The sequence below is a fragment of the Myotis nattereri genome (assembly GCF_964212035.1).
Source record: "Myotis nattereri genome assembly, chromosome: 2".
In the NCBI taxonomy this organism is placed as follows: Eukaryota; Metazoa; Chordata; class Mammalia; order Chiroptera; family Vespertilionidae; genus Myotis; species Myotis nattereri.
The window spans coordinates 9,309,396-9,331,635 of NC_138076.1; the positions used below are offsets into that span (position 1 = coordinate 9,309,396).

General features: G+C 44.9%; 1 protein-coding gene across 1 annotated transcript in view; it reads left to right on the forward strand.

The window, feature by feature from the left end:
* LOC308514057 (protein FAM149A-like) overlaps positions 1 to 22,240 on the forward strand; it is a gene marked incomplete at its 5' end in the record, with an annotated part of 46,081 nt that overhangs the window by 10,014 nt on the left and 13,827 nt on the right. Inside the window, 7 exons of the mRNA XM_081084097.1 lie at positions 9,700 to 9,810; positions 10,126 to 10,270; positions 13,428 to 13,570; positions 15,979 to 16,104; positions 18,519 to 18,689; positions 19,879 to 20,087; positions 21,870 to 22,024. Of these exons, the coding sequence (XP_080940223.1) occupies positions 9,700 to 9,810; positions 10,126 to 10,270; positions 13,428 to 13,570; positions 15,979 to 16,104; positions 18,519 to 18,689; positions 19,879 to 20,087; positions 21,870 to 22,024 (1,060 nt within the window). The remainder of the gene's footprint in view (positions 1 to 9,699; positions 9,811 to 10,125; positions 10,271 to 13,427; positions 13,571 to 15,978; positions 16,105 to 18,518; positions 18,690 to 19,878; positions 20,088 to 21,869; positions 22,025 to 22,240) is intronic.

The window sequence follows — 22,240 nt, forward strand, 5'->3', positions numbered from 1 at the left end:
ATTAAAGATTTTCTTGGGAGATGAATGGTGACTTATATCACACATTGTAAAATATTTCACTACAAAACTGTCCTTACTTTTATTTCCAGTAATGACAGACTAGATAGTTTGAGACCAACCACCACCTGAGTGTTAACTAGAAAAGCTAGACAATGAACAGAACACCCCCACCCCCACCCCGCCACACACACAGGGAGTTAGGATGAGACGGAAAGAGACCAGTCTAAGAGAGAACTAACCCCAGATTGAAATCGTCTTAATTTTTTTACTGGATTAGGGTGATTTGGATGCCTAGAGCTCCCAGCCCAGTCTGCTGTAGAGGTAAATTTAATCTCCTCTGAATGTAAGCTGTAAGCAACAAATTTATACTGTTTATCAATGACACAGTTTAAATGTAAGAGTACAGAAAGGTTGAATATAATTGTATGGATGAAGTGAAAATTCTAATGTAAAGGAAGCTAGCGTAGCTTTTATAATATCAGACCTAGCAGACTTTAACCCATAAAATGAAATTGACACATTATACTGAACCATCAATTATTACCAGGTCTTTGTTTTCTGCTCTACTAATTAAAAGAATAAATGAAGTCAAATATTAAAAAACATTTTTTGGGGAAAATTTGACTATTTTGATGTTGCAGCTTGGGAAATTGAACTCTTCATAGAATAGAATTAGGGGCTGTTTTTACTTTGAAAGCCTGATAAATTCTTTATAAAAATATTTATAAAACAGTTTTTGGATTGTTTGTGGGTTTTTATTTAATTACTAGAGGCCTGGTGCACAAAATTCATACATGGGGGTGGGGGTGGGGGTGGTGTTCTTCAGCCCAGCCTGCACCCTCTCACAATCTGGGACCCCTTGGGGGATGTCCAACTGCCAGTTTAGACCCAATCCTGCAGGACATCCCTCTCACAATCCGTGACTGCTGGCTCCTAACCACTCACCTGCCTGCCTGCCTGCCTTATCGCCCCTAACCACCTATTCTTTGCCCCCTGCCTCTGCAGCTTCATCCGGAAGGATGTCCGGAATGGTATTTGGAAGGTCGTTCGGCTGTCTGGTCTAATTAGAATATTACGCTTTTACTATTATAGATATATATTCTTTCACTTTCTACTGATAAATGTATCATAAAGTAAATGCTTAAAAGTGAGAAAAAATATTGAATGTTAATAAATGTTATTGAACCCATTTATCCAAGGTATAAGATTGTAACATAAGGTTTCTGTTTTCTGGTTCAAAACAGCATACTACTGGCAATTTCCTATGATCTCACCTAATAATTATTGTCCTGGATATATTTCAGCACTCATTTTGAAGTTGTTATGTTTCTAAATAATCAATGTAGGTGCTTTGTTTTGAATAATGTACTAATTCTTTATCCTTCTACTATTTTATATAAGCTGTATACCACATAGATTACTTAGGACTCTAAGTATTTTACTCTTCACATTAAAAATCTAATAATTTTTCCTTCTGCTATCTCTTTTTAGATACAGCATTCCTCTAAATTTTAAAACTATTTTTTATTCTTTGCTAAATATAGTGAACTTTAGCTTCTCGGTATTTTTGGCAGGGGCTTTGCAGGGGGTGTCCTACATAGAAGTATGGTATAAGGTCTGTCACCAATGGCCTAAGCTAGACTGTAGCTCTGCCAAACCATCAACTTCTCTGTGCCTCAGTTTACAAATCTGTAGAATGCTACTAACAGTCTTTCCCCCTTCAAAGAATTATTGTGAAGCTTAAATGCACTAACAACGGTGTTTAAAATGGCCTGGGATGTGGCAAGTATTAAAGAAATGTTAGCGAATATTGTTATAGAACACCAGGGGCCCAGTGCATGAATTCGTGCACCTTGAAAGGAACTGTGGACTGTAAGGCTGCAGTAGGCACAGGGGCGGGTCTCGGCCCATCCTCTGCACCACCACCTGGCCCCTCATGCTGTGGACCCCAGTCCCCTGTCTTCCAGCAGCCCTGCTCCCACCGCCACCATTCCCATGAGCTGACGGTGTCGGCCCCACTTGCACCTGCTGACAGTGCAGAGCGATTGGGGCCAGTGCCAGCAGTGGGTGTGAGCAGGGCCGGCACTGTCAGCGGGTGCGAGCAGCAGCTGCTGCCCCGATTGCCCCTCAGGAGCAGGGGGAGGTGGAGAAGCCCTCAGGGACAATTAGAGCCGGCAGCTGCTGCTCACACCCGCTGATGGTGCTGAGCAATCAGGACTGGCATCGGGCGCCAGCAACAGGTGTGAGAGCCAGGTGGGACCATGGCAGGTGGGAGCAAAGAATTTTCAGTAACCACCAGAGGCTTGCCTGGATGACAGCAACCGGCGCCACGCCTTGGCCATGTTCTGTGCTCTGCTGCCTACTGCTGACACCCACCATGTTCTGCGTTCGCTCCCTGGTGGTCGGTGCATGTCATAGCGACCAGTTGTTCGGTTGTTCTGCTGTTCGGTCTATTTGCATATTAGCCTTTTATTATATAGGATATTTGATAAATCGACTATAGATGGTCATAGACATCTTATGAAAAAGGAAGGTGAGAGCAAAAATCTGCAAATAAGATCTGAGATGAATCTTAAAAAGGGTAAGCTTTTGAAGTCAGACTGAACAGATCTATATAAAAGTGTTTGCCCTTGGTAACTTAATATTGCTCTCCTGGACAAAAAAGTAGCCACCTTTCAGGCAGTTGTGAGTTGAGAAGTAAGGTATGTAGTTCCGGGACCCTGTTTGCCTGCGGGAGTGAGAGCATTCATCCACGGTGCGTGTCAGCATCTGGGCGCTTTCTGCTGGCTGTGCATACTCGATACTGCTCGCTGCAAAAGTGATTTCCTATCTAAACAGGATTCTGCATCTGCACTGAAATGAATCTTCACTACATCCTACATTTTGCAAATAGCAACAAAAGCACATTAAAATCCATCTGGCATGGCTTTCAGTGACAAAAGAAGGGAAAGATTGACATCTAGTGGCGTTCTAGCAGTATCACACAAAATGTTAATCCAGTCAAATATACACAGGGTATCTCCAAAAATGTACACACACTTTAGCAGCTGGTTCTATTACAATTTGAAAATGAAATGTATCTTAACAAACACTGCTTTTATAACTATTCAAAGTGTGTGTATACATTTTTGGGAACACCCTGTAGTTGTATTTTGCTTTACATAGGCTGTCCTAAAAAAAAAAAATTCATATAAAGCAAGTTTATGTTATTATTTATAAGATATAATTATTTAAATTTATTGTAATCATTTAAAAATAACGCCCTTATAAATTTTGCCACCGAGGTAATATATTTTTCATTTTTTATTTAAATCACATATTAATTCTACATTTCTCTATAATTTCATATAAGCTGTAAACTTCATAGTTTACTAGCACTTTCTGAGATTATTATATTATTCACATTAAAATAAATAAAGATAACATTTTTTATTGGTCTTCTTGTAAAGTAGTTACTGGTAAAATACACTTAAATGTATAGAGGAGTTCAACGCATTTTAAAATAGAAGTTTTTAATTTTAGAACAGTTTTAAATTTACAGAAAAATTGCTTCCTATTATCAACATTTCCTATTATTATGGTACATTTGTCACAATTAATGAACCAACAATGATGCATTGTTATTAACTGAACTCTATTTCATTCCAGTTTCACCAACGTATTAAGGTTCTCCAGAGAACTGGAACCAAAAAAATGCATCTATATCCAGGTCTACAGCACATCCTTATCCTTACTTACAGCTTTACATAGATAGAGAGAGAGAGATAGGTGGCTAGCACTTGCCTGGACAGACCTTCCCACCCAGACAGCACGGGGAGGGGGAAGGCCAGGCCCTTGCTCCCTGGAGGCCAGGAGAGGCCCCTGGAGCTGGTGCCAAGAGGCTGAGCGACCTTCAGCCAAAGCTCAGGTCACGGGAATGTGAAATCTGGCCTCTGGCGGCCGGAAGGGGAACCGCGTGCTCTCCCGGAGGTCAGAGTCCTGGGAAAGGGGGAGGTGGGGAGGGTGGGAAGTGGGCGGATGGGGGCGGGGAGCTCGCCCAGGTTTGGGAAGAGCGGGCGCTGGGGACCCGCTGCGGGGCCTAATTCGACCTCGGGCGCGGCCCGGGGAGGAGGAGGGAAAGGCCTGCGGAGGGGACGGAGGTGTCTCCCCGCCGCACAGGAATCCGGCCCTGGCGGGGCCTCGGAATCTGGGGCGGGGGGCGCGGGGAGCGGTCCTGCGCGCCCGGCGAGCCGCCTCGCCCACGGGCCGCGCCGCCCCGGCCGGGAGCGCCCCTGGCCGCGCCGCTGGAGGCTCGCGGTTCCCGGACGCGACTCGGCCGCCTGTGCGGGGTTAGCCGGGCCGGGGGCGCAGCGCTGGGCGGGCGGGGAGCCGAGGTCCCGGGGGCGCCGGGAAGCGGGGCCCGCCGCCTGCAGGGGTTCCGCGCGGGGTGTGGGCGCGCCGGGGCGCCCAGGCCTGGAGGCGCGGGGCCGGGCCCGGGACACGCGAGCGCAGGCCTGGGGCTGATCGTGATTGGGTGAGTCCTGATCTGGGAAGGGAGGTGGCTGAACGCTGGGGTGTGATGTTTGTGCAGTGTGCGTGATTTGTTTTCTGCCTGCAAAGCTGGAATCCATCTCTTCTGTTCCCGCATCCATTCATGACATTCTCGTGCGCACAGCACGCGGGCCGCCCAGGGGAAGTCGCTCACTGGCTCTCAGAAGCATCCCTCACATCTGATTTGACTTCTGCAATCCCCAGCCCAGGTTGCTTCTAGCAGGTCCTGTGTTAAGTCAGGACAGCCTGGGTGTTCTATAGGGAGGGGCAGGTTCGCGAAGGCCAGTTCATTCCAGAAAGTCACCCTGCATTTCAGCCCATGCAGCATACAGGGCTCATTTCAGACAACCCTTCTTAACAGGAATGCACAATTGAAGCTGTGGTGGCTGTTGAAGACTGAATTTCTGCAGGCACTGGTTTGTGGGCGGTCAGGAGGCAGCTTTTTCAAAGTAAAAGTGGATGATCCTGTCATTTCCTTGACAACTAGAATGGAGTGACTCACAGAGACTGGGACTCGGCCTTAACTTTGATACATCAACAAATCAATGCACTGGTTCAGTTGTTGCACTTCCCTTTACAACAAAAAGTAGGTCCTGTCTGCAAATGAACAGCCCTAAGCTCAATGTACCCACTGAGCTGAATGTTTTCATCTCTAAATATAAGGAACTACCATAGAACTGTTCTGTGGCGACGTGGTTTGTAATTAAAGCTTAAACGCTCCACCACATCAAGTGTTAAGGTTTGTAGGACGCATCCTGTAAGTTGTGTACATTTTCCTAGAACGTAGGGCTGATGTAGGAGTTGATCGTTCACAGGGAATTGAAGATGTTCCGTATATTGCATGAAAGAACAGCACAATAATGCATGACTGGGAGACAGAGAAACCAACGAAGCAAAACAAGACATAAAAAGAAAAACAGAAGGTAAATGTTACAGATTCTGTTTTTAGTTTACAACGTCAGTAACCTGTGGTTTCTGGAAAGACCAGCTCCATCCCTGTTGTTTTTGTGACCTTTGGCAGTCATTCTCCTGAATTCTGTGGTCAAATGTATAAGCCGTTACACTGAACCTGGAAGTTCAAGAAGTTCCACAGACGTCCAGAGACTTTGAAGACGTGGGGAAGAGCAGAGGAGGAAGTTGGAGAAATGGTCTGAAAGTCGTTTCAAAGCGTCCATTTTCTAGCAATCCCCACCTCCACCCCCATACCTGGCCAGCACCCCTGTCTTGGAGACCTCGTGGTCTCACTACACTTTGAAGTAAGCAGCAGTGTTCCTCTTGGCAAGGATATGGAGTAATGTGAAGAGAGAAACTAGTTCTTCCATTTTGTAAATAATTTCTTCTTTGTTTGAACTACCTCCTTCCCCCTCTTCCCACCCTACCCCATGACCTCAGAAAAAGGGTGACTATTCTGGAAGAAGAAATTATTTAGTTGGAAACAAAAACAAATGGGTATGCATTTCCAAGTTGCACAAAAGGGGAGATGGTGCTAAGTAGGAGCAAGAGAAGCTAAATGAGTGCAGGAGGGACTCCATTCTGTTGCAATCTCCATGTTTTGGAGAGATCAGCTACTGTGAATTTTCTTTCTTTATAAAGGTTAAATATGTTCCAGAAATGTCTTTAATTTGGAGAATATTTTTGAGTCTGGTCACAGTGTAATCTTTTGATTTAAGCATGAACATTCAGAGTAATTAGAGAGCTAAAACATATTCTTTAGAAGCGCTGATTGAATCTCTGCCTATTGATTTGTTTTTTAAGAAATAGGAAATCTTTACCTGACAGGCATTGGTTTAGGTACTACAGGTAAGAAAGCTAATAAAGTGTCAAGATCATCATAATACAAAGCCAAGTATTAAAAGAGAGCTTAGGAGAACCAAGATGGCAGCATAAGGTACAAACCTGTATGTGCTGCCCACCACAACAACATTAAAACCACAACTATAAGACAAAATAGCTATCATCCAGAACCACGGGGAAGCTGACCGAGTGGAAGTTATACAACTAGAAGGAAAGAAAAAAGTGCGTTGAGACTGAGTAGGAGGGGAGAGGCGCCAAGAACAGAGGTACGGAGGTCCGCGCGAGGCTGCTGCACCTGGGTGTGCAGTTTTTTTCAATCGGAAGGGGATACAAGCTCTTGAAAGCACTGAACTCATTTACCGTGAGACGCTGGGGTTCCAGGCTCCTACGGGGAGAAACGGGACTGTCTTGCAGCGGGTCGGAAAGCGAGGGTGACTTTCTCACAGAGCTGCTTGCAGGGATCATTGTTGCTGTGGGGGCGCGCGGCACTCGGGAGTCGCAGAGATGCTGAGTACACCATTGCTGTTTGCTCTGCCCTGGGGACTCTCTGAGACCCCGCCCCACTCAATTTACATCCCCTCCCAAGCTGTGCTCCGTGGCACAAAGGAGGCACCTGCGCTTTTGCAGCCTAACAAACTGCAGCTGGATCAGAGAGCTCCAAAACTACCAAACTCCAAACAAAGAGGAGGAATCTGTTGATATCGCTGTAGCTCCTGCTGGGTGGACCCACACAGTGGTTGACTTGGAGATCCAGGAGCCAGGGTACTCCAGGTCAGATACTAGATTTCTACTCCTCACATCTATAAGGGACACACTCAAGAAGCAGACTCAATGAGCACCAAAGCCCCACTGAAGCAAGTCCTACCGCATAAGGGTGTCTCCAGCACAGCAGTTCTTCCACTATAGACACAGAGGGTCCTTGCAGTCAGCCAAAAATGCGGAGACAAAGAAGCATGTCAAAAATGAAAGAAATGGAGGAAAGCAAACTAATGGAGGACATAGAGTTCAAAACCACAGTTATAAGGCTACTCAAGAATCTTCTACAAACCTCCGAGAAACTTAGTGAGACCTCCAAGGAACTTAGTGAGACCTTCAAGGATCTTAATGAGAAGGCCGAAAAAAATGGAAAAGGACCAGTCAGAAATTAAACATACACTGACTGAAATTAAAAATAATACACAGGGAACCAACAGCAGACTAGAGGATCCCAAGAATCAAGTCAAAGATCTGAAATATGAAGAAGCAAAAAACACCCATCCGGAAAAGCAAAAAGAAAAAAGAATCCAAAAATATGAAGATAGTGTAAGGAGCCTCTGGGACAACTTCAAACGTACCAACCTCCGAATTATCAGGGTGCCAGAAGAAGAGAGAGAACAAGATACTGAAAACCTATTTGAAGAAATAATGACAGAAAACTTCCCCTACCTGATGAAAGAAATAGACTTACAAGTCCAGGAAGTGCAGAGAACCCTAAACAAAAGGAATCCAAATAGGACCACACCAAGACACATCATAATTAAAATGCCAAGGGCTAAAGACAAAGAGAGAATCTTAAAAGCAGCAAGAGAAAAACAGTTAGTTACCTACAAGGGAGTACCCATGCGACTGTCAGCTGATTTCTCAACAGAAACTTTGCAGGCCAGAAGGGAGTGGCAAGAAATATTCAAAGTGATGAATAGCAAGAACCTACAACCAAGAATAATCTACCCAGAAAAGCAATCATGTAGAATTGAAGGTCAGATAAAGAGTTTCACAGACAAGAAAAAGCTGAAGGAGTTCATCACCACCAACCCAGAATTATATGAAATGCTGAAGGATATTCTTTAAGGGATAAATACCACATGATCTCACTCATTTGTGGAATATAATGAACAACATAAACTGATGAACAAGGACTGATCCAGAGACGGAGTGGCATTGATTGGACTGTCGGGCCTTGGAGAGAAGGTAGGGGAGGGTGGGGGTAAGGGAGAGAGAGCAACCAAAGGACTTATATGCAAGCATATAGGCCTAACCAATGGACATGGACAACAGGGCAGAGGGGGGGGCGGTGAGGGCATGAGTGAGGGAGGGGGTAGGGGATAATGTGGGGATAAGGACACATATGTAATATCTTAATGAAAAATTTATTTAAAAAAAAGAGAGCTTAAGCAACATAAGTGCCCAGCCATAGAGGAGTGGATAAAGATGGTGTGATGGTGTGGAATAGATATATATAAAACACTAGAGGCCTGGTGCACGAATTCGTGCACGGGTGGGGTCTGGCCGGCCCGCCCCTGTGGAGGCTTGTAAGGCCGGCAGTGGGGAGGCGCCATGGGTGGTTGGCCAGCCAGCCCCACCCCTGATCAGGGTGTTGGGTGCAATGGGGGGCCGAGCCAGCTGGGGGGGTGCCAATCGGCGCCCAGATCAGGCTGGTTGGCTGTAACAGTGTGTGTCATAGCCACAGTTTGTTCCGATCGTTCTGGTTGTTCCAGCATTTGGGTCACTGGGTTTTTATATATATAGATTACTTGGCCATAAAAAAGAGAACTCTTACCATTTACAAAAACATGGATGGCCCTAGAGGGTATTATGCTCAGTGAAATAAGTCAAAGAGAAAAAGACAAATACCATATGATTTCACTTATATGTTTAATCTAAAGAGCAAAGTAAACAAACAAAAGAGAAACAGACTCACAGATGCAGAGAACAAGCTGATGGCTGCCAGATGGGAGGTGGGTTGGAGGGCTGGGTGAGGAAGGTGGAGGGATTAAGAAGTACAAATTCATGGGTGTTAGGTACAGCACAGGGAATATAGTCAATAATATTGTAATAAGTAGGTATGGTGCCAGGTGGGTACTTGAAATGTCAGGGGATCACTTTGTAAGGTATATAAATGTCTAACCACTGTGCTGTACACCTGAAACTAATATAATACTGACAGTCAACTGTAATTGAAAAATTTTAAAAGTTTAAAGAAATAAACACAAACAAAAAGAGAGATGCATACTAAGAAATGTTCTGGGAGGTGCAAGTTAACAGCAACTGTTTTCCTAGGGTAGCATTTGCTAATAATAATAGCAGTGAGCAAGGTCAACCTGATCTCTCTATAAAGTGCAGCAATTTTCAACCTTTTCCATCTGATGGCACATAAACTAATTACTGAAATTCTGCAGCACAACTAAAAATATGTTTTTCGCTGATCTGACAATAAAATAAATATAATGTTGATTCCTTCACATTGGATGGCTATGTAGCATGTGTGTGCACATGTGTGGGTGTAGCGGGACATGGCAGGAGGGAGGGAGCAACTTTATACAAAAGGAAATTCTAAAAGTCTTAATGAATAAAATTATTGCATTATAAATACTTTTAATATTTTATTTTATTTTTCAGAAGAGGACTATCAGAAGGATCTGGGAAACACAATTTCCCTGTAAAAAGCAAAGATCCTTTACCTACACATTTTACAAGAAATGTGCAGAAAGCCATTGATAAATATACCTGGTAAGTATTCACCTAGGAAACACTTCTGATTGTAAAACCAAAACATGCCCGTAATGAATATGGCAAACAAAATCGGAGATTGGCCGTGAATTTCTAAAAGTAAACAAGCAGTTTTATTTTCAGATAAAACTAAAATTAGTGAAAGGTTACATTGCATCAGTATTTTAAAATTCTGTGTGCTGTGAACTTGACCAATGTATTTAAAGAAAGAAAGAGGAAGTGGCTCAGAGAAGTAAAGCCAGTTTCCAGCCCAACCCATATTATATAATATTTCCCAGGAAATATTATTTATGTTGCCTCTGTTTGTTCCTGCAGTGAGTCTGTGTCATCGTTTTCATCCAGTGGAAGCCCCACACCCACAGAAGCCCACAGCTCTTGGTCCAGGTCTGGGACGCAGAGTTCAACCTCGACCACGGGTTTATCTACCGAAAGGAGCTCCATTTGCTCATGGAGAGATGAAGTGTGTCTCAGAATACTTTGGATAATTGCATGGTTACAATGTGTAAACAGTTGCTTTCTTATTTTTTAAAAATTATTTTTATTTTTTAAATACATTTTTATTGATTTCAGATAGGAAGTGAGAGCGAGAGAAAGATAGAAACATCAGTGATGAGAGAGAATCATTGATCGGCTGCCTCCTGCACGCCCCACACTGGGGATCAAGCTCGCAACCGAGCATGTGCCCTTGACCAGAATAGAACTCAGGAGCCTGCAGTCTGCAGGCCAACGCTCTATCCAATGAGCCAGATGGGCTAGGGCTGCTGTCCTATTTTTAAAAATATCTTTTTTACCAATTTTAAAAGCATTACGTATAATACACATGCATAGCCATACATATAAAATCATTTCTATGTCACACGTAAAATCTTAAAAGTACAGAACATATAAGGAAAAACAAAAATCACTTATATTCCCATAACTGAGAGTCTCAGCTATTAATAGTTTTGTTTTTTTCTACTTCCTTCCCCTCCCTCTCGGTGTGTTACATTTAATTTCTTATATGAAATCTATGGCGGGAAATTCAGGACAGACGCTGACAGTAGGAACTCAAGAGGAAAATTGGGTGAAATAAAAACTAAAAAATCGCCCTGGTTAGAGGGTTTCTAAGCAGATGTTTTACTTTCACCTTCTAAGTGTTGTGGAAACTGTTACCTTTGACCTTCTCTTTGTCATTTTTGGGGGTGGGGTTTGGAGCCAGGCAAGCGTTTAGTCACAGCTCTGTTAGGTGCTCTGCTGATTGCACAGCCTCCTGCCCCCGTAGCCCCTCAAGTGCCCCTGAGCATCCCGGACAAGGCCTTTTGTGAAGCCCTTGTGACTGGGAGCCTCCACTGTAGCCCGTGGGTGTTCTATCTCCTGCACTTTCTTGTTTTCTGTTTTTCTTTGCTCTCTTTAAAAGCAGTTCTCCACTTGCCCCTCTTCCTCCTACCGTCTTACAGCAGCGATTTGCAAAGTGTGGGAGGGGACGCTGGGAGGGAGCCAACTCTGAGTCACTCAGGACATCTTCAGAGATGTGCTCTCACTTCTGATAAGCAGCCCCACCTCACGCCCACTCCCTGCCACCCCCACTCGCACTCTGCTCATGAGTGTACAGGTGGGAAGAAGGCTGAGAGTCATGGCTTCACACTGTCCAAATTCTGGATTTTCATGTAATTATCCAGAGAGACTCTTATGGCTTCCATTTATAGAATGCACATTACTCCAGAACCTACAGTTGCTTTTAAACACTTTTATTTACTTTTTGATGGAGAATATTTGCAAAAGCAGCCAAATGCAATGGAGAGAAAATGGAAAGTAAGCCCTCTCCCAGGCTGTACCCAGGCAATTCCCTCCTAAGAGGCATATGTTATTATTGATTTTCTACTTATTTGCATTTTAAAAGAGCATTCCACTCCCTGGCAACCTGGGAATCTAGTTTATTATCAATTGGAGGGAGGAAGTAACACAGAAAATATTGACTAGCATTCTATGAAAATCAACCATTTTTCATAGAGTAAACCATTTGGATCAGGTATGTCAGACTGAATATGCACTTTGTTGCCCTGAGCTGTGGATTAGATTTCAGGTGCACACATCCCTGGAAGAAAAGATAACCAGGCGCTTGCTCTGGAGGCTGCCTGGTCAGTGTTGGTTCTCCTAATTCTGGTAAAGTTCACATTCTCCTCCTTGGACCTGAGGGCTGTAGGACTGTTGCCTCGCAACCGTGGAGAACACGTAGAAAGGCTGAGAGGTTTTCTTATCCACATTTCACTGTAGCCACAGCCCAAGAACCTCTTTAGGTCGGGCAGGAAAAAATAATACTCTGGCCTCACCCTGATAATCCCACCTCAGGATTTTTTTTCATTGATCGAAAGAATGTGAAGGGCCTTTTCTATAAGAGCCATTTTCCTTTTCAGTGGTATCATCAGAGAAAGAAATAGTTTAAACTTTGCAGATGTACTTAGATGCTCTCTCACCCAACCATATGAGAGACATATGTCTGCATATTTATACATGTGTGTGTGTGTGCATCTATATATAGAAAACCCTAAGTGACCAGTCACTATGATGCACACTGACCACCAGAAGGCAGAGGCTCAGTGCAGGAGCTGCCCCTGGTGGTCAGTGCGCCCCAACAGTGGGAGTGCTGCTCAGCTGACGGGCTCCAGATGTGGGGCTCATGCCTGGTGAGCGCAGCTGCAGCGGCTAGAGCAGTGGTTCTCAACCTTCCTAATGCCGCGGCCCTTTAATACAGTTCCTCATGTTGTGGTGACCCCCAACCATAAAATTATTTTCGTTGCTACTTCATCACTGTAATTTTTCTACTGTTATGAATCATAATGTAAATATCTGATATGCAGGATGTGTTTTCATTGTTACAAATTGAACATAATTAAAGCAGAGTGATTAATCACAAAAACAATATGTAATTATATATGTGTTTTCCGATGGTCTTAGGCAATCCTTGTGAAAGGGTTGTTCGACCCCCAAAGGGGTCGCGACCCACAGGTTGAGAACCGCTGGGCTAGAGCCTCTCCCACCTCTGTGGCAGCGCTATCTAGTGGAGGCTGCAGCAGATGCTGCAGGGCCATTACGCGAGGGAGCGGTGGGCTCAGACTCCTGCCCAGCTGCCTGCTGCTTTGCGCACTAATACATCCTGCAGGGGATGTCGAACTGCCAGTTTTGGCCGGATCCCCACAGGCTGTCCGACATCCCCCGAGGGGTCCCGGATTATGAGAGAGCGCAGGCCAGGCTGACGGACACCGTGGTGCACGAATCCATGCACTGGGCCTATATAATATAGATTAATATTATATTACACTAATATAATATTAATCTATATTAATATCTATGTCAGTATGTATAACTATACCTATCACTATATCTATGTAAAAGTCTCAAATATGTCTTGTAACTCATGTAGTAGATGATCTCTACTTAATAGTTACAGAAATTGTGGGTCAGAGTGGGATGCAGTTTATCAGAAGAGTAAAAATTGCAGTATTGGTGTGTCTGACCACAGAATCCACTTATTTCTATCTTGTCATAATGGGTGCTTTAAATATGTTAGCATCATGGATTATGAAGCCGTTATGTCTACAACTTTTAGTCTTGTAACTAAATGTGCATTTCTGTTTTAGGAGTTTGACAAAGCCAGTGCACAGAAAGTACAGCAGTTATTCTGGGAGGTCAAGGAAATGTTATTCGAAGGGAAAGTGAGCCCACAGACCCAGAACCTCATGGCTGAATGCAGCGAGTGGGCGAGACGATCCATCCATCTGAGGTAGGAGGGTAATTCATCGTAACTCACCACAATGGGTTTTGGAACCGCCCACTCCGGACTTACTTAACACAATGAGTACATTTTGACTGAAACACTTGCCTGGTCAAAATATGTATCTAGAACACGTGCCCTTTACTGAGATATTGCATCTTTTGGGGTGACAGCTGAGGAACTACTGAGACATCCCTATACTCAAGTGCATTTTTATTTCTGAGAAGCGGTTAGCTCAGCCTCAGAACAAATGCAAGAATGGTAGGTCACCCTTTACTTCCATGTTCACTAGTATGTGAGCAACACGTGTGTGTCCTCAGAACTGAAAGTCGGGCACAGCTTGGGTGTGGAGGAAGGACTCATTATTTGCTGAAGGATTAGATGGATGAACCTTACCATTGCATTCGTTGTGTAGGAGGGACCTTTTATTGTTTTTATATCAAAGATGGAGACTCTAGATTGGATATAAAGGGAAGTTCTTTCTTCTTTCAATTACTCAGCCAAACTACTTAGGGGGAAATCCATATAGGTTCTCCGAAGTTCCTCTGTATTGTGCCCGGGGAGGTAAATGAGAATATTCATACAGATATCAGCAGATCTTCTGGTGACATCCACTAGATACCTTTAAAAAATTCTTGACTAGGTGGGTTTTTATCTTTTCTTTTTAGTCCTCTATAAGCCTCCGCCTCAGAGAATGCAATCGGTCCCTTAGCTATTACTTGTGGGCGCTGACTTTTCTAGGCCTGGGGAGCCTACCAATGTGTCAGGAACTGAGACCAGCTCCTGTCAATGTTAAATCACATAGTTAAGATAAAAAATGAAGGAGGGGAGGATAGAAGAAGAAATGATTGCAAGTGCCGGGAGCCGGTCCATCCTTGCTGTTTCAAGGGACCTGGCATATATGGCATACTGTTCTTAATATGTTTGTTCACCTTCTTGGCACTATGTGTTTTAACCAAGGTCTCTGAGAAAGGTTGTTTCCCCAGGTGGGGATTTTCCCCTGAAGTTAGGGAGGGAATAAAACCTCTTAACTAAGTGCCAGGTGGGTAATTAGTCACTTTAACTATGAACAATCATGCTTAAGCTACATAATCTTTACTCCCTGGAATGGAGATAAGAAATGCCCTAACCTTTGGAATAGAGATTGATAGGATTGGAATCAACTGGTATAAATACAGATGTAACAAGTCAGAACTTAGGAGACAGAAAGAAGACAGAACCTACACAGAACCTACAGACAGAAGAACTTCGCTGGAAAGAACATGGCAAAAGATCCTGGACTGAACCTGACTACAGAAATTGGCAAGAGAACCTGACTAGAACCTGGTGACTGAACCTGGCTGGAGAACCTGAGCAGAACCTGGCTGGAGAACCTAGCGAGGGAACATGGCTACAGAACCTGGCTGGAGAACTTAGCGAGGGAACATGGCTACAGAACCTGGCTGGAGAACCTAGAGAACCTAGCAAGAGAACATGGACACAGAACCTGGCTGGAGATCCTAACCAGAACTTCGCTGGAGATCCAAAGCAGAACCTCTCTAGAGATCGAGACCAGAACTTGGCTGGAGATCCTGGCTAGGCTGCTGATCAACTGAACGCTGTCTCCATGTCATTCCTTCTTCGCCGACTCCGTCCACACCTTTGGGGACCCCTGGACCCGCTGGGGCTGGACCCCGGCATGCAAGGAACATAAGCCAAGTCTACATATTTATAGATTTCTATTCATTATGTAGATCTTAGTTAACATTTATAGGGAACTTCTGTGTGCTTGCATTACCCTCAATCAGTGTTTTCAATCTTTTCCATCTCATGGCACATGTAAACTAATTACTAAAATTCTGCGGCACACCAAAAATATATTTTTTGCTCATATGACAATAAAAATAAGTGTAATTTTGAACCATTCACAACCGATGGCTATTTTTGTGCTGGCTATTTGTCATTTTTTTATTTGACAATCTAAGGGAAAAGAAGTCAGTGCCCCTGGCTAAACAGGCGGGTATGACAGGTTTTAAAAATTCAATGTGGCAAAAAATATATGTATTTTTTGATGTGCTGCAGAATTTTAGCAATTAGTTTACTTGTGCCAGGAGATGAAAACTGTTGAAAGCCAGTGCCCTCGATGTAACGATCTGATAGACTTTATCTCCAGATGACTGTTATCATTCTATCTTGCCTAGACAATCAAACATATTGAGTCAGAGGCTTGGACGCCTGAGAACTTGGCCTCAAGTCTGTCAGTGGCAAGAACAGTCTGGCCTCTCCCTGAAAGCCTGTGGTTTTCTGTGATGCCAGGATACTTCCCATGTGCCAGTATGTTCCTTAAAATAGTATTTTACATGACTTTTAAAGTTGCAAAACATTTTACCTTTTCCAATAAAAATATGAATAGCTTTCTCTTTTTTTAAACCTTGCAGAGTATTAGGAAGACAGGTCATCCTGCCAACAGATGAAGGGGTCCGCCACTTCCAGGGCAGCAAGCCTCGCTCTGCAGGTCACGAATCCTCCCCCGATGCCTGCCAACGCAGCAGCCACATCAGGCAGTAAGTTCCTACAAACTGGTTCCAAAAGGTAGTTTTAATGGCATTTTAATTACACTTTTTCATGTCTGTCTCAGCCGTGAGCCTTGGCTTCACCACTTGCAAGTTTAGATTTCATTGAAGGGAAGGTACAGAGCATCCTCCTATCTAATAAAAGAGAAACATGGTAATTGGTGTACGACCGCTACCCTTCCCATTGGCTAATCAGCGAGAAATGCAAATTAACTGCCAGCCAAGATGGCGGCCGGCAGCCAGGCAGCTTGAAACTAACATGAGGCTTGCTTGCTTCAGTGATGGAGGAAACCAACGCTCCCCACCTGCTTTGCCGGCCTCTGAGCCTGCAGTTTAAGAAACATTGTAACGAATATAGAAGCTAAACAAAACCCCAGAAACCTGCTTTCAGGGAGGCCAGGATCTTAGAGCTGGAGTTATACAGTGTTTCGATTATAGAACCGAAACAAACCAGATACCTTCTTTCAGCAGCAGAAGCCTCAGAGCTGGAGCCAGAGCTAAAGCTGGCCCAGAATAAAAAAAAAGAAAAAAAGGAGCAGTTGGGAGCTCCAGTCGGCCTGAAAACAGCCCTCAGCCCCTCACCCAGACTGGCCAGGCACCCCAGTGGGGACCCCCACCCTGAAGGGTGTATGACCAGCTGCAAACAGCCATCATCCCCTCACCCAGGCTGGCCAGGCACCCCAGTGGGGACCCCCACCCTGATCCAGGACACCCTTCAGGGCAAACCAGCCAGCCCCACCCGTGCACCAGGCCTCTATCCTATATAGTAAAAGGGTAATATGTCTCCCAGCACCGGGATCAGCGGAGCCAAGAGGCTTCCCAGCACTGGGATCACCGTGACAGGGGGCAGCGCCCAAACCCCCTGATCGCCCTGCGGCTCTGTGTGTGACAGGGGGTGGGGCCACAACCTCCCTATCCGTCCTGCTCTGTTCATGACAGGGGAAGGCTCCCCAACCTCCTGATCAGCCCTGCTCTGTTCCTGATACGGGGGAGCTCCCCAACCCCCTGATCACTCTGTGGCTCTGTGTGGACAGGGTGCGGCGCCTCAACCCCCTGATCAGCCCTGCTCTGTGTGTGACGGGGTAGAGCCATAACCTCCCTATCGGTCCTGCCCTGAGTGTGAGAGTGGCGGCGCCCCAACCCCCTGATGGGCCCTGCTCTGTGGGTGATAGAGGGCGGCGCCCCAACACCCTCCCCCCCCCCCACGGGCCCTGCTCTGTGTGTGATGGGGTAGAGCCATAACCTCCCCATCAGCCCTGCCCTGAGTGTGACAGTGGCGGCGCCCCAACCCCCTGATCGACCCTGCTCTGTGCGTGACAGGGGGTGGCGCCGCAAACTCCCCATCGACCCTGCCTTGAGTGTGACAGGGGGCGGTGCCCCAACCCCCCAATCGGCCCTACCCTGATTATGACTGAGGGTGGAATCGCAACCTCCCAATCTGCCCTGCTCTGTGCATGACAGGGGAAGGCTCCCCAACTCCCCAATCGGCCCTGCTCTGAGCCCAACCAGGGGCTGCACCTAGGGATTGGGCCTGCCCTCTGCCATCCGGGAGCAGTCCTAAGCCAGCAGGTTGTTATCTCCCGAGGGGTCCCAGACTGCGAAAGGGCACAGGCCGGGCTGAGGGACCCCCTCTCCCCGCCGAGTGCACAAATTTTTGTGCACCGGGCCTCTAGTTATTTTTATAAGATGCTTCTGATTCCAGATGATGATGATGATGATTGTGTGTGTAATACCGATATCAAGGGAGTTAAAATATATTTTTATTGATTTCAGAGAGGAATGGAGAGGGAGAGAGAGAGAAACATCTGTTATGAGAGAGCCATTGATCAGCTGCTTCCTGCACAGCCCACATTGGAGACTGAGCCCACAACTTTGGCATGTGCCCTGACCGGGAATCCAACTGTGATTTCTTAGTTCATAGGTCTGCACTCAACCACTGAGCCACATTGGCTGGGCAAGGGAGTTAACTTTTCAACCTTTGTTTCAAAGAATCTCTGAAAGGTGAGCTAGATATGAAATCAAAACTACTGGATCCTGAGCCCCAAGGCAGTAGCAGCAGAAGAACTACAGCTCCAGCCATTTACTTTTGCTCAGTAACAGATTTCAATGAATGCCTCCATGCCAGTCACACATACTTGTGACGGTGCCATGACATCCTATCATTGTATCAAAGAGGATGCAAATTCATAGAGTAATGTAGGCTTCCAAGAAGCCCTTCAAATGTTTAATGATGCCCGTGTTAAAAATGTTGCTTCTAAGGACATGACTTTTGTTAAGTGTAATATTTAGTGACTTTAAAATTTGGGACTGTGCTTTCTGGATAATTTAAGGACCTACCATAATCATGCACACGTTGTATTCTTGACGTTCTACAAGCTCCTATGGAGAATCTGCTTTCCCTGTAGGCTGTGCATCTCCGGCTCTCAAATAATCCCAGCAGCATTTGCAGCCCCAGCCCTGCCAGGTCCCAACTGCACAGAGGTAGCCGACCTAGTGGCATGTTCATCCCTGCAGGAAGAGGTCTATGATGTGGATGGAAAAATCGAAGAATATTTCGCTTTCGACAGAAAAGAAGAGTGAGTAGAATTTTATTTGGCACTGACTTAATGGTTTCATAATATTAATTTATTTGGTATTTAGTTTGATTACATGCTCATTTAGTGCTTTGTGTATATTTCACTTTCCAAAAGATTTTCCATTCTTTAGAGAGTATTGTGCTCTCAAAAGCTTTCAGGTTCCTGGAAGGAAATGTCTAGGCTAGAAGACTGCTTCCCTTTCTTGTCTTTTTTAAAATATATTTTTATTGATTTCAGAGAGGAAGGGAGAGGGAGAGAGAGATAGAAACAGCAATGATGGGAGAGAATCATTGATTGGTTGCCTCCTGCCTGCCCCACACTGGGGATTGAACCCGCAACCCTGGCATGTGCCCTAGCCAGGAATTGAACTGTGACCTCCAGGTTCACAAGTAGATGCTCAGCCACTGAGCCATGCCAGCCAGGCTGTTTTTGACAATATGGTACAGATAGAAAACAAGAATTGTGTTTAGTATAATGGTGAACATGCCTTGGTGCCCAGGAGCTCCTGGTATCCTATACCTGGCTGTACAGAGGGCAAAGGGGACGGTTCAGTTTCAGCACTAAATGCATATTTGGTTCTTAAACAAAAGCTACACATATTATATAATAAAAATTTGCCTTGTAATGGAAAATTGGTACATTAAAAAATAATGCACTATTTAAAAAAAGAATGTGATATTTTTTATCCTATCTAATAAAGATATAATATGCAAATTGGCCATCACTCCATCACAAAGATGGCGGTGCCAAGTCCCCTCAGCCCTGCCGGAGTCCCACAGTCCTTTCAGCCCAGACAGGAAAGTGGCAGGTGCACGGTGCGGCTGGACCCGCCCTCAGCCCCCCTGCCACCCAGGGCTAGCCTGAGGCGCAGGCAAGCCTCAGATATCGGCTGCCCAGCCGCCCAGGGCCACCCGAGGCTCAGGTAATCAAGGCCAGCCAAGGCTTGCGCTGCTGGCAGTGGCAGCAGCAAAGGTGTGATGGGGGTGTCACCTTCCCCTGATCGTCAGGTCGCCTCCCACCTCTGAGTGCTCCTGGACTGTGAGCAGGCCTGGCTGAGGGACAACCCCCTCCAGTGCATGAATTTTCATGCACCGGGCCTCTAGTATGTGTATAATATACATCTATGAATGCGTGTTAGGTAGATAGGTATCATTATTTACTTTTAACCCTTGATTCTTTTATTAATTAGAATGGATTTTGTCCTTAGTGACAATGAACAACTTGAACAGAAATCAGCTCACCACTGTGGGATGTGGCGCAAGCACGGACTTCCTCCCATTTCCCCTCATGACTGTATCAAAGACGCTGTGGCTGCGGAAGTGTTCGATCACATCTGGACAAATGTGGTAGAAATATCGAAAGAGCTGATTAGAAAAAACTGGGAAGTTACACTCACAGGTACTTATTTGGTGAACTTGACCTAATGAAAAGAAAAAAAAGACCCTTGCCCTAAATGGTTTGACTCAGTGGATAGAGCATCAGCCTGCCAACTGAAGGGTCAATTCTGGTCAAGGGAACATGTCTGTGTTACATGCTCGATCCCCAGTAGGGGGCGTGCAGGAGGCAGCTGATCAATGATTCCCATTATTGATGTTTCTATCTCTCTCTCCTTCTCCCTTCCTCTTTGAAATCAATAAAAATATATTAAAGAAAAAAAAAAAAGAAAGAAAAAGAGGCCTTCTTTGTCAGTGCCATGCCCACCCCAGCCTGGCCATACGTAGGGCAGAATTGGGGTTAGAGGGACAGGCATTTTCTGCCTTCATTCACAAGTGATGTTTAATCTCTTCAAAAAGGACATTATCCTTTTTGAGTTGTAAAAATTATATACATGTACTCTGGGGGGAAAACCCACAGAAATATACAAGAAAGAACCTAGAAGTCATATTTTTAAAAATGTATTATGGTAAAAAAATCAAACAAAAACCTTACCTAACTAATCTCTAATAATGAAATATTGGCTTTTTATTGTTTACTAGAGGCCTGGTGCATGAAATTCATGCATGGGAGCAGGTCCCCTCAGCCCAGCTTGCACCCTCTCCAATCTGGGACCCCTCAGGGGATGTACGACTGCTGGTTTGGGCCTGATCCATGGGATTGGGCCTAATCAGCAGTTGGACATCCCTCTCATAATCCATGACCACTGGCTCCTAACTGCTCACCTACTTGCCTGTCTGATCGCCCCTAACTGCCCCCCCTGCCAGCCTGGTCGCCCCTAACTGCCCCCCCTGCCAGCCTGGTTGCCCCTAACTGGCCTGGTCACCCCACACAGCCTGCTGTTCAGTCGTTTGGTCTTTCCTCTCTAACCCTTCTGCCGGCCTTGTCGCCCCACACAGCCTACTGTTTGGTCATTACTGTTACCATGATGGTGTCCCAGGCAATTTGCATATTCCTCTATTATTAGTATAGATGATGTTATATGTAAAGTAAAATGTAAACATAGATCATTTAATAATCATTGCATTTAGCTTTATAAAATGTTTTCTAAATTACTTGAAACTGAGCAGAAGCAAATCTGTAATAATAAAAGCGTAATATGCTAATTAGACTGGACAGTTGAACGAACTTCCGGATGTCTTTTCGGATGTCCTTCCAGACTAAGCGACGCTGGCGGGGGCTGAGGCAGAGGCAGTTGGGGGCAATCAGGCAGGCAGGCAGGCGAGCAGTTAGGTGCCAGGGATTCCACAGGGATTGGGCCTAAACCAGCAGTTGGACATCCCCCGAGGAGTCCTGGATTGCAGGAGGGTGCAGGCTGGGTTGAGGGACTCCCCCCACCCTCCATGCACAAATTTCATGCACTGGGCCTCTAGTCATAGAAATGTTAGTGGTGGATGGTGCTATGTGATCAATTTGTACAATAGAGTAATAATCATGCTAATTTAAATATTATTATTTTTCTAACCAAAGGCATTAATTCTGATATAAAATTCTGAGAATTTTTCTTGCTTCAGTATATAATCTCTACTTTTCTGCCTAATACTGAAATGATAGGCATTCGTTAAGAACGTGTGGAGAAGTATCATGTCAGCCAATTGCTCCATGGGTCTCTGCTCTCTATAGCAAGGTCCGAGGCCATAGCAAACTCATGGTAACTCAAGAACAAATATTTTCTTTAAACAGTGACTTTTAAGTACCTATATTAGATAACGTTATTAATAATAACTGTATTTTCTGTTGACACAGGAAGAAGAAAACAGAAAGAAAAATTGAAAGTTGCTGAGGCTAAATCTCCGCAGGGACTCATTTCCCGTATTAACACTGATCTAATGAGTGTTCCCCCATCCAGAAGTTCTGAAGCTCAAAGCATCTCACTGGCTTTTCATCATAATACCCCCCAGGTAATGTTTTCCCCCTAGTCTCTCTCTCTCTTTCCTTCAGTTTTTATACCTTTGGCTTCAGTTTGTCAAGATTACTATTCTATTAAACCAGTGATGGTGAACCTTTTGAGCTCAGTGTGTCAGCATTTTGAAAAACCTTAACTTAACTCTGGTGCCGTGTCACATATAGAAATTTTTTGATATTTGCAACCATAGTAAAACAAAGACATATTTTGA